Here is a 12,439-nt window from a genome sequence, read left to right on the forward strand (position 1 = left end):
AAAAAAAAAAAAAAAAAAAAAAAAAAAAAGAAAGAAAAGTTATCATGCGAGTCTCTTATTAGGTCCCTGTGAATCCTATTTTTTCTAATATCTGGGATGTTTGAAAGTTATTGATGAGATATGTGGAATTCTCAATAGAGACTCCAGAGAATCAAAGCTTTCTACGTACTCATTCATTACAAAGGTATTTATGGGGGCCTCTGATGTGTTAGACAACTATAAGGCCTTGTGATATTTGTATTTCAAATGCTTTTCTTGGATATTTAGTATTAATGTCAAGCATCTTAAAACATATTAATGTGTTACTATGATTAAAATCATCCAAATATTGATTGATCCTCCATCAATGAAAAGTGAATCAGTGCATGTGCCATTTTCCAGTTAGGCTAAACCTCTAGATTCTGGTAAGGATCTAAAGCATGGGTAGCATTCCTCTCAATCCACTTGAGAAACATCATTATGATCATCTTCTTTGAGGTGTATTTTAGGAAGTAGCATAATTCTTGATCTGAAAGAAGCTTTAAAGATCAACACGTTAAACTTCCACTTCTGGCCAAGATGGAGCGACAAGCACAAGATTGACTCTCCCATGGGAAACAATCACAAAAGAAAAAACAGACAAAATGTATGAAACAACTATTTTCAAGATACCGAATATTTGGGCGACCCAAAACAAGGATCTCTGAGAGACAGAAAACAAATGAAATGAGCCCTGCTGGACCCCATCTTACCACCTTGACATAGTTTCTAGACAGCACCATGAAAAGCGAGAATGTAGGCAGGACCTGAAAGACTCTAAGTTGAGAAGTTGTTGCCAGAAGTTGGGAAACAAAGGCAGCTAGAGTTCACAGAAAGAAGTACCAAAAAGCAAATAACTGCACAGAGCTCGAACCTCGAAGATCTGCAGAGGTCTCCCTCAAGTATTCAGCAAGTGCTGATCAGTGCATATATCTCAGGAGAATACCCAAGGCCAGAGAAAGAATCATCCAAAAGAATTTCTGGTAAGACTGGAACACCTCATAATTCACAGAGCGATGAGGAGAATACTCAGAAAAGTCTTTCCTCCTGGAAACATAAAGAAAATTTAGCAAATAAAGTTTAATAATATATAACAAGGATAATACATCATGACCAAGTAGGATTTATCCTGGACTACAAGGTTGGCTTAGTATATGAAAATCAATCAATATAATTCACCATAATACCAAACTAAAAAAGAAAAACCATATGATCATATTTACGAACATGGGAAAAGCATTTCACAAAGTTCAACATCCATTACAGATAAAAACTCAGCAAACTACTAATAGAAATTATCTTCCTCAACCTCATAAAATACATCTATGAAATACTTATAGTTAAAATTATACTTAATGATAAAAGACTGAATGTTTTCCTCCTAAGATAATGAATGGGACAAGTGTGTCTGCACTTACCACTTGTATTCATTTTACTATCCGGTGGAATAATATAAAAAGAGTTAAAACTGTCCTTATCACTTTGGGAGGCCGAGACGGGCAGATCACAAGGTCAGGAGATCAAGACCATCCTGGCCTACACGGTGACACCCCATCTCTACTAAAAAATACAAAAAACTAGCCGGGCGAGGTGCCGGGCGCCTGTAGTCCCAGCTACTCGAGAGGCTGAGGCAGGAGAATGGCGTAAACCCGGGAGGCGGAGCTTGCAGTGAGCTGAGATCTGGTGACTGCACTCCAACCTGAGTGACAGAGCAAGACTCCGTCTCAAAAAAAAAAAAGTCCTTATAATCAGTTGACATGATCGTCTATAAAGAAACTCACAATGGAATCTATAAAAAGGAACTAGTAAGTGAATGTAGCTAGGTTGCAAAAAATGAGATTGATATAAAAACTCAATTGTATATCTGTCAATCTGCAACAAACAGTGAGAAACTGAGATTTTAAAAACCAAATCACTTATAATTAGCCCCCAAATATGAAATACTAAATACTTAAGGGTAAATCAAACAAAAGATATGTAAGAATTGTACACTGAAAACTACAAAACATTGCTGAGATAAATTTATGAAGACCTAATAAATGGAAAGATATACCATGTTTATTAGTCAGAAGACTCAATATTGTTAAGACGTCAGTCTTAACAAATTGATCTATAGATTCAGTGCAATCCAGTCAAACTCCCAGAGGGTGTTTTATGTGTGCATATGTGAAAATTGACAAATTAATTAAAAAATTTATAGGGACGTGAAAGGACCTAGAATAGCCAAAACAACACTGAAAAAGAACAAAAAGTCAAGTCTTTGACTTGAGACAAAGGGTCAAAGTCAATTCAGTGGGTAAAGAATTGACTTTTCAACATGTGATACGGAAACAATTCAAACCCATGTGCAAAAAATGAATTTGGGAAAACTCATATACAAAAGTTAACTCAAATGGATTATAGTTCAAAGTGTAAAATTTAAAACCATAAAAATTCTAGGAGAAAATAGAAAATCTTTGTTATCTTGGGTTAGTCAAGGATTTCTTAAATATGTCAGTAAAAGCACAATTCATAAAAGAAGAAAAAATGGATAACCTAGACTTCAAAATTAAAACTTCCCTTTTCAAATGATGTTTTCAAGAGAATGCAAAGAAGGGTGGGGCCAAGATGGCTGACTAGAAACAGAACTGATCAGAGGTTTCCATCAAAAAGAACCATCATTAGTGTGTGAATCTTTCATTGGCAACCAAGGTATCCAGGTTCTCTCATCAGAACTGACTAGGTGGCTGAACTTGATCCACAGAGGGGAAGGAAGAGCAGTGTGGTGCAGCGGCCCACCTGAGAGCCACACGGGGCAGGGGAGCCCCCATCCCCCAGCCAAGGGAGGAAGTGAGTGAATGTGCTACTCAGCGGGGGAAACCGTGCTTTATTCCATGGAACTGTGCAACCCATGAATTGGAAGATACCACTCAGGCACCCACGCCACTGGGACCTAGAATGCCAACCCTGGAGCTGCACAGAGATTCTCAACAACCTCTCAGCTGGAATCTGCCTAACCCTGGGGAGCTCCTGGAAGGAGGGGTGACCAGCACCACAGCTGCTGCTGCCTGCTGCCTAAGCCATTTGAGCTCCTTGGGGGAGGGGCAGCAGCCAGCACTGGGACTCATAACTACCTAATACATTAAGCTGTCTGTGTGGGGAAAGGGTGGCATCCATCTCTATAGCTCCAGGCCATGCTTTTCCCCTGCTAGAGCCAGGGAGGCTGGATGGCTTGGTCCCCAAGAGTGGTCCTTCACAGCCCAACACACTGGCTGTGGCACACTGCAACCAGAGTGCCTCTTCAGGCCTGACCCTGACATGTCCTTCCTCACTTAATGTAGGGTGGGGCTTCCCTACAGGAACTCCAACAACTCCAGCCAGAGGCTCAGGGACAGAACCTGGATCTCGCTGGGCCTGAGCCCCTAGCAAGAGGAGTGGCCACAGTCTCTGCAGACCAGCAGACTTAGCCCAGATTGCCCCCCAGCAAGGCACACTGTCTCCACCAAGGGACAGTCAAAATGCTTCGTTAAATGGGTCCCATTTCCCTTGCCACCAAAATGGGTGAGACCTTCCAACAGAGTTGTCAGACACCCTGTACAGGAGTGATCCTACCGGCCTCAGGTTGGAGCCCCTCCAGGTCAGAGATCCCAGAAGAAGGAGCAGGCACCCATCTTTGCTGTTCTCCAGCCTCCTTGAGTGACATCTCCAGGTGCAGGAGTGAACCAGATAAATAGGGCCCAAAGTGAACCCCTGGCAAATCACAGAAGCCCTACAGAGGAGGGACCTGACCAGTGAAAGAAAAACAAACAGAAAGCAACAACAACAGCACCAATAACAAAAGAAGTCCTCACAAAAACCCCATCCAATAGTCAGCAGCCTCCAAGATCAAAACTAGACAAACTTACAAAGATGAGAAAGAATCAATGAAAATACGCTGAAAACCCAAAAGGACAGAGTTCCTCTTCCCCTCCAAGTGATTGCAACGACTCTCTGGCAAGGGCACAGAACTGGATGGAAGATGAGATGGACAAACTGACAGAAGTAGGCTTCAGAACATGGGTAATAAAAAACTCCACTGAGCTAAAGGAGCATGTTCTAACCCAATGCAAAGAAGCTAAGAACCTTGAAAAAAGGTTACAGGAACTGCTAACTAGAGAGAGTTTAGAGAGGAACATAAAGGAATTGATGGAGCTGAAAAACACAGTACAAGAACTTTGTGAAGCATACGCAAGTATCAATGGCTGAACTGACCAAGAGGAAGAAAGGATATCAGAGTTTGAAGACCACCTCACTGAAATAAAGCATGCAGACAAGATTAGAGAAAAAAGAATAAAAAGGAACAAACAAAACCTCCAAGAAATATGGGACTTCATAAAAAGACCGAACCTACAATTAACTGGAGTACCACCTGAAGCAGATGTGAAGAATGGAAACGAACTGGAAAACAAACTTCAGGATATTATCCAGGAGAACTTCCCTAACTTAACAGGCCAACATGCAAATCCAGGAAATACAGAGAACACCACTAAGGTACTCCACAAGATCAACCCCAAGAAACATAATCATCAGATTTTCCAAGGCCAAAATTAAGGAAAACATGTTAAGGGCAGCCAGAGAGAAAGGTCAGGTCACCTACAAAGAAAAGCCCATCAGACTAACAATGGACCTCTCAGCAGAAACTCTACAGGCCAGAAGAGATTGGGGGCCAGTATTCAACATTCTTAAAGAAAATAATTTTCAACCCAGAATTTTATATCCAGCCAAACTAAATGTCATAAGTGAAGGAGAAATAAAGTCCTTTCCATAAAAGCAAATGCTGAAGGATTTGTTACCCACATGCTGGCCTTGCAAGAACTCCTGAAAGAAGCACTAAATATGCAAAGGAAAAACTGGTACTAGCCACTGCAAAAATACACCAAAATGTAGAGACCAATGACACTATGAAGAAACTGCGTCAACTAGTGTGCAAAATAACCAGATAGCGTCATGATGACAGGATCGAGTTCACACATAGCAACACTAAGCTTAAATGCAAATGGGCAAAATGCCCCAATTAAAAGATGCAAACTGGAAAATTGGATAGAGTCAAGACCCTTTGGTGTGCTGTATTCAGGAGCCCCATCTCAAGTGCAAAGACCCACATAGGCTCAAAATAAAGGATGGAGGAAATTTTACCAAGCAAATGGAAAGCAAAAAAAAAAAAAAAAAAAAAAAGCAGGGGTTGCAAACCTCATCTCTGACAAAACAGACTTTAAACCAATGAAGTTCAAAAAAGACAAAGAAGATCATTAAATAATGGTAAACAGAACAATTCAACAAGAAGAACTAACTATTGGCTGCGCACAGTGGCTCACACCTATAATCCCAGCACTTTGGGAGGACGAGGCAGATGAATCACGAGGTCAGGAAATCAAGACCATCCTGGCCAACATGGTGAAATCCCATCTCTACTAAAAATACAAAAATTAGCTGGGCATGGTGGCACGTGCCTGTAATCGCAGCTACTCAGGAGACTGAGGCAGGAGAATTGGTTGAACCCGGGAGACGGAGATTGCAGTGAGCCTAGATCATACCACTGAACTCCAGCCTGGCGAAAGAGCAAGTCTCCATCTCAAAACAAAACAAAACAAAACAAAAACGAGTTAACTATTCTAAACTTATATGCACCCAATACAGGAGCATCCAGATTCATAAAACAAGTTCTTAGAGACCTACAAAGAGACTTAGACTCCCATGCAATAATAGTGGGAGACTTTAACACTCCACTATCAATATTAGACAGATCAACAAGGCAGAAAATTAACAAGGATATTCAGGACTTGAACTCAGCTCTGGATCAAGTGGACCTAATAGACATCTACAGAACTCTCCACCCCAAATCAATATAATATACATTCTCAGTGCTACATGGCACTTATTCTAAAATTGACCACATAATTGGAAGTAAAACACTCCTCAGCAAATGCAAAAAAACTGAAATCATAACAAACAGTCTCTCAGACTACAGTGCAATCAAATTAGAACTCAGGATTAAGAAACTCATTTAAAACCACACAATTACATGGAAATTGAATAGTTTGCTCCTAAATGACTCCTGGGTAAATAATGAAATTAAGGCAGAAATAAAGAAGTTCTTTGAAACCAATGAGAACAAAGAGACAACATACTGGAATCTCTGGGACACAACTAAAACAGTATTAAGAGGGAAATTTATAGCACTAAATTGCCCACATCAGAAAGCTAGAAAGATCTCAAACTGATACACCAACATCACAGTTAAAAGGGCTGAAGAGGCAAAAGCAAACTACTCCAAAAGCTAGCAGAAGACAAGAAACAACTAAGATCAGAACAGAATTGAAGGAGATAGACACACAAAAACCCTCCAAAACCAGGAACTGGTTTTTTTGAAAAAAGTAACAAATACTGCTGGCTAGACTAATAAGGAAGAAAAGAGAGAAGAATCCCATAAAAAATGATAAAGGGGAGATCAAAACTGACCTCACAGAAATACAAACTACCAACACCTCTATGCAAATAAACTAGAAAATCCAGAAGAAATAGATAAATTCCTGGACACATACACCCCCCCAAGACTCAACCAGGAAGAAGTTGAATCCCTGAAGAGACCAAAAATAAGTTCTGAAATTGAGGCAGTAATTAATAGCCTACCGACCAAAAATAGCCCAGGAACAGATGGATTCACAGCGGAATTCTATCAGAGGTACAAAAAGAAGCTGGTACCATTCCTTCTGAAACTATCCCAAACAATAGAAAAAGAGGGACTCCTCCCTAACTCATTTTATGAGAGCAGATCATCCTGATACCAAAACCTGGCAGAGACACAACAAAAAATAGAAAATTTCAGGCCAATATCCCTGATGAATATCAATGCAAAAATCCTCAGTAAAATACTGGCAAACCGAATCCAGCAGCACATCAAAAAACTTATCCACCACGATCAAGTCAGCTTCATACCTGGGATGCAAGGCTGGTTCAACATACATAAATCAATAAATGTAATCCCTCACATAAAGAGAACCAAACACAAAAACCACATGATTATCTCAATAGATGCAGAAAAGGCCTTCAATAAAAATTCAACATCCCTTCATGTTAAAAACTCCCAATAAACTAGGTGTTGATTGAACATATCTCAAAATAATAAAAACTATTTATGACAAACCCACAGCCAATAGTACATTGAACAGGCAAAAGCTGGAAGCATTCCCTTTGAAAACCAGTACAAGACAAGGATGCCCTCTCTCACCACTCTTACTCATCATAGTATTGGAAGTTCTGGCCAGGACAATCAGGCAAGAGAAAGAAATAAAAGGTATTCAAATAGGAAGAGAGGAAGTCAAACTGTCTCTGTTTGCAGATGACATGATTGTATATATAGAAAACCCCATGATTTCAGCCAAAAATGTCCTTAAGCTGACAAGCAACTTCAGCAAAGTCTCAGGATACAAAATCAATGTGAAAAAATCACAGGCATTCCTTTACATCATCAGTAGACAAGCAGAGACCCAAATCATGAATGAATTCCCATTCACAATCACTGCAAAGAGAATAAAATACCTAGGAATACAGCTAACAAGGGATGTGAAAGGCCTCTTCAAGCAGAACTACAAACCACTGCTCAGGGAAATCAGAGAGGACACAAACAAATGGAAAAACATTCCATCTTCATGTACAGGAAAAATCAATATTGTAAAAATGTTCGTAATTTATAGATTCAGCACTATTCCCAGCAAACTACCATTGACATCCTTCACATAATTAGAAAAAGCTACTTTAAATTTCATATGGAATAAAAGAAGACCCCATACAGCCAAGACAATCGTAACCAAAAAGAACAAAGCTGGTGGCATCACGCTACCTGACTTCAAACTATACTACAAGGCTACAGTAACCAAAAGAGCATGATAATGGTACCAAAACAGGCACATAGACCAATGGAACAGAACAGAGACCTCAGAAATAACACTGCATATCTACAACCATCTGATTTTCAACAAAAGTAACAAAAACAAGCAATGGGGAAAGGATCTCCTATTCAATAAATGGTGTTGGGAAAACGGGCTAGCCATATGTAGAAAACTGAAACTGGACCACTTGCTTATGTCTTATACAAAAATTAACTCAAGATGGATTAAAGACTTAAATGTAAAACCCCAAACCATAAAAACCCTAGAAGAAAACCTAGGCAATACCATTCAGGACATAGGCAAAGTCTTCATGACGAAAACGCCAAAAGCAATTGCAAAAAAAGCCAAAATTGACAAATGCGATCTAATTAAACTAAGAGCTTCTGCACAGCAAAAGAAACTATCATCAGAGTGAACAGGCAAGCTACAGGGTGGGAGAAAGTTTTTGCAATCTGCCTATCTGGCAAAAATTGAATATCCAGAATTTACAAGCAACTTAAACAAATTTACAAGAAAAAACAGCCCCATGAAAAAGTGGGCAAAGGATATAAACAGAGACTTCTCAAAAGAAGACATACATGTGGCCAAGAAACATATGAAAAAAGCTCAACATCACTGATTATTAGAGAAATGCAAATGAAAACCATAATGAGATACCATCTAATGCCAGTCAGAATGCTGAAAAAGTCAAGAAACAATAGATGCTGGTGAGGCTGTGGAGAAATAGGAACACTTTTACACTGTTGTAGGGAGTGTAAATTACTTCAACCATTATGGAAGACAGTGTGGGGATTCCTCAAGTATCCACAACCAGAAATACCATTTGAGCCAGCAATCCCATTACTGGGTATATACCTAAAGGAATATAAATCATTCTACTATAAAGACACATGCACACATATGTTTACTGCAGCACTATTCACAATAGCAAAGCCACGGAACCTACTCAAATGCCCATCAATGATAGACTGGATAAAGAAAATGTGGTACATATACACTATGTTTATTGCAGCACTATTCACAATAGCAAAGTCATGGAACCAACTCAAATGCCCGTCAATGATAGACTGGGTAAAGAAAATGGGGTACGTATATGCTGTGGAATATGCACCCATAAAAAGGAATGAGATTATGTCCTATGCAGGGACACGTATGAAGCTAGAAGCCATCATCCTCAGCAAACCAAGACAGGAACAGAAAACCAAACACTGCATACCTTCACTCATAAGCAGGAATTGAACAATGAGAACCTACGGACACAGGGATGGGAACAACACACAGTAGGACCTATTGGGGAGTGGGGGTGGTGAGGGGATGGAAGTTAGAGGACAGGTCAATAGGATCAGCAAACCACCATGGCACGCGTATACCTATGTAACAAACCTGCACATTCTGCACATGTATCCCAAAACTTAAATTCATAAATAAATAAAATAAAATAAAAGAGAAGCCACACATTAGGAGAAAAAAGTTTTCAAAAAATATGGCTGGTAAAGGACATCCACATCTTGCCTCTGGAATACATAAAGAACACTCAAAACTCAGTGAATTCAAAAATCTTATTGAGCATAAGATTTGAACAGACTTTTCACAAGAGAAGATATGCAGATGGCAAATAGCACACAAGATTATTTTAAATATTCATTTAAAAATGAGAATTAAACACAGTGAGCTATCACGACACACCCATGAGAGTGGCTAAAATTAAAAAGACTGACCATACCATGTGGAGGACCTTGAACCCTCATATGCTGCTGATGGAAATGTAAAATTGTACAACCACTTAAGAAAACAGTGTGGCAGTTTTTCTGGGTATTTACTAAGAAAGTTAAAGCATATATTCATGCAAAGTTTTGTATATGGATGTTTATAACAGCTTAATTTGTGATAGCCCCCAAACTATAAAGGACCCAAATGTCTATCATCAGGAGAATAGATAAATTATTCTATGTGATGAAATACTACTCAGCAATAAAAAGAAATGTGCTACTGATATTTGCAACAACATGAATGAATCTCAAATTATGTTGACTGATGAAAAAGAGTAAATGTTGTATGATTCCATTTATATAAACCTCTGGAAATTTCAGACTAATTGATAGCGACAGAAAGCAGATCAGTGTTTGCCCTGGAGATAGCACGGGGAAGGTGGCTGATTAGAACGTGGCATGATAAAACTTCGGAGGCAGTGGATATATTTGGTATCTTGGTTGTACTGATGGTCTCATAAGTGTACACTTATGTCAAAACATCTAATTAAACAACTTACGCTGTCTGTTGTATGATTGTTATACCTCCATAAAGCTGTTTTTGAAAAGATCTGCATATCCATTATCTCTCCCTTCCTATTTTATGGATGAGGGAATTGAGTCCTGAGGACAAGAGAACTTTTCCAAAGTCGTACCACTAGTCCATACCAAAGTCATACCATTAGATTTTAGTTTGTTACTAAAATCGGAGGCATTAGGTTTGTCCGTAATGAAGCTTCTGAATGAAAGTAGAAGAGCTCCTGGTGTAATTCCAGGAAGCTGAAGGCCATTATCCTAAGTGAATTAATGCAGGAATAGAAAAACCAAACACTGCATGTTCTCACTTATGAGTGGGAGCTAAACATTGAGTACACATGGGCAAAGAAGGGAACAGTAGACACTGGGGCCTACTTGAGGATGGAGGGTGAGAGGAGGATGAGGATTAGTAAACTACCTGTCAGTACTATGCTCATTACCTGGGTGACATAATAATTACACCAAACCCCTGCAACACACAATTTACCTGTGTAACAAACCTGGACTTGTACTCCCTGAACCTAAAATAAAAGTTGGAAAGAAAAAAAATTTAATTAAAATGGGCAGAGAACCTGAATAGACATTTTTCCATATAAAACACACAAATGGCCAACAGGTATATGAAAAGGTGCTCAGTATCACTAATCATCAGAGATATGCAAATCAAAACCACAGTGAGGTACCATCTCACACCCATTAGAATGGCTCTTATCAAAAAGTAAGTATTGGCAAGTGTGTGGAGAAAAGGGAACAGTTGTGCGCTGTTAGTAGGAGTGTACATTGCTTCAGCTGTTTTGGAAAACAATATGGAGGTTCTTAAATTAAAAAATGAGCTACCGTGTGATACAGCAATGCTACTTCTGGGTACATATCCCAAGCAATTGAAATCGGTATCTTGAAGAGATATCTGTACATCCATGTTCATTGCAGCATTATTTACAATAGCCAAGATATGAAAACAACTCAAGTGTCCCCTGACGGAAGAATGGATAAAGAAATTGTGGTACGTATATACAATGGAATATTGTTCAGCCATAAAAAAGAAGAAAATCCTGCCATTTGCAACATGGATGAACTTGGAAGGCATCATGCTAGGTGAAATAAACCAGACACAGAAAGACAAATACTGCATGATCTCACTTATATGTAGAATCTTAAAAAAGCCAAACTCTTAGAAGCAGAGAGTAGAATAGTGGTTGCCAGGCCCTGGAGATGGGGAACGTTGGAAGGTGTTGATCAAAGGGTACAAAGTTTCATTTATAAAATAAATGAGTTCTGGGGGTCTAATGTACAACATTGGTGGAAATAGATGCGTTAATTAATGTGATTGTGGTAATCATTACATAATGTAGATGCATATCAAATCATCACATGATACACTTTGAATATATTCAATCTTTATTTGACAGTTAAATATTTTAATTTTTTAAATGAATTTCCCAGCCCTCGATCCCAATTTCGTAGCAGCAAAACTTTTCTTCTAACTCTTGGTGCCCCTAAGAGGGTTGATAGCCTAGATTGTTTTCTCCAAAAAGCACCACGCTTACATTTGTTTTGAACATTGTGAGTATTCAAACTCTGTATTAATTCACATGGACTCATTTGCTGTTTTAGGTCTGAATCGCTTGCTTACCAATGGCTCCTATGAAGCTGCATTTCCCCTGCATGAGGTATTGTGCTGTCTTTAATCCTTATCTTTCTTTCAATTGTTTGTTACTAAAATCAGCTTCTAGGGATAGTCGATAATTGAATGTGTCGACATTTGTTCAGAATGAATTTAATTTGTTCAATGGGTAATTAGGGAGGGTCTACTTCAATTGTTACACCTCTTCCTCAGCATAGATTTATTTCTATATATCTTTTTATGTAATTGTGAGCATACTTAGGAGTCACTCAGCATGAATTCATAGGAATGGCTTAGAGACTTTAAGTCATAAAATTAAAAAGGCATTGAAAATTTGCATGAGGCACCAAATCCACAAGGAGAATGTTCTTGAAATATATAGTCTTTGCAACAAATAAATGTATAGCTATTCCTTAAAAGAGTGGGAGGAAGCCATCTTGAAAAGTCTCTGGTAACCAAAGGGTGACAAATAAAAATTAATAATGTACTCATCATTGCTCACCTAAGATGTATAAATGCTGTGACTCTATTTCCTACATAGTCTCCATCATATAAATTACTTTTGCAAGTGTAACTGATTACCCCAGCTCTGCTTTCCACAATAG

At 38.8% G+C, this 12,439-nt stretch overlaps 1 protein-coding gene across 3 annotated transcripts in view; it reads left to right on the top strand.

Moving 5' to 3' along the window:
- ANO4 (anoctamin 4) overlaps positions 1 to 12,439 on the top strand; it is a 325,972-nt gene that overhangs the window by 228,238 nt on the left and 85,295 nt on the right. For all 3 annotated transcript variants that reach the window (XM_023185625.2, XM_023185703.2, XM_023185780.1), the window contains one exon: positions 11,825 to 11,880. In XM_023185625.2, coding sequence (XP_023041393.1) covers positions 11,825 to 11,880 — 56 coding nt within the window. The remainder of the gene's footprint in view (positions 1 to 11,824; positions 11,881 to 12,439) is intronic.

This window comes from Piliocolobus tephrosceles, chromosome 10, assembly GCF_002776525.5.
Source record: "Piliocolobus tephrosceles isolate RC106 chromosome 10, ASM277652v3, whole genome shotgun sequence".
NCBI lineage: Eukaryota > Metazoa > Chordata > Mammalia > Primates > Cercopithecidae > Piliocolobus > Piliocolobus tephrosceles.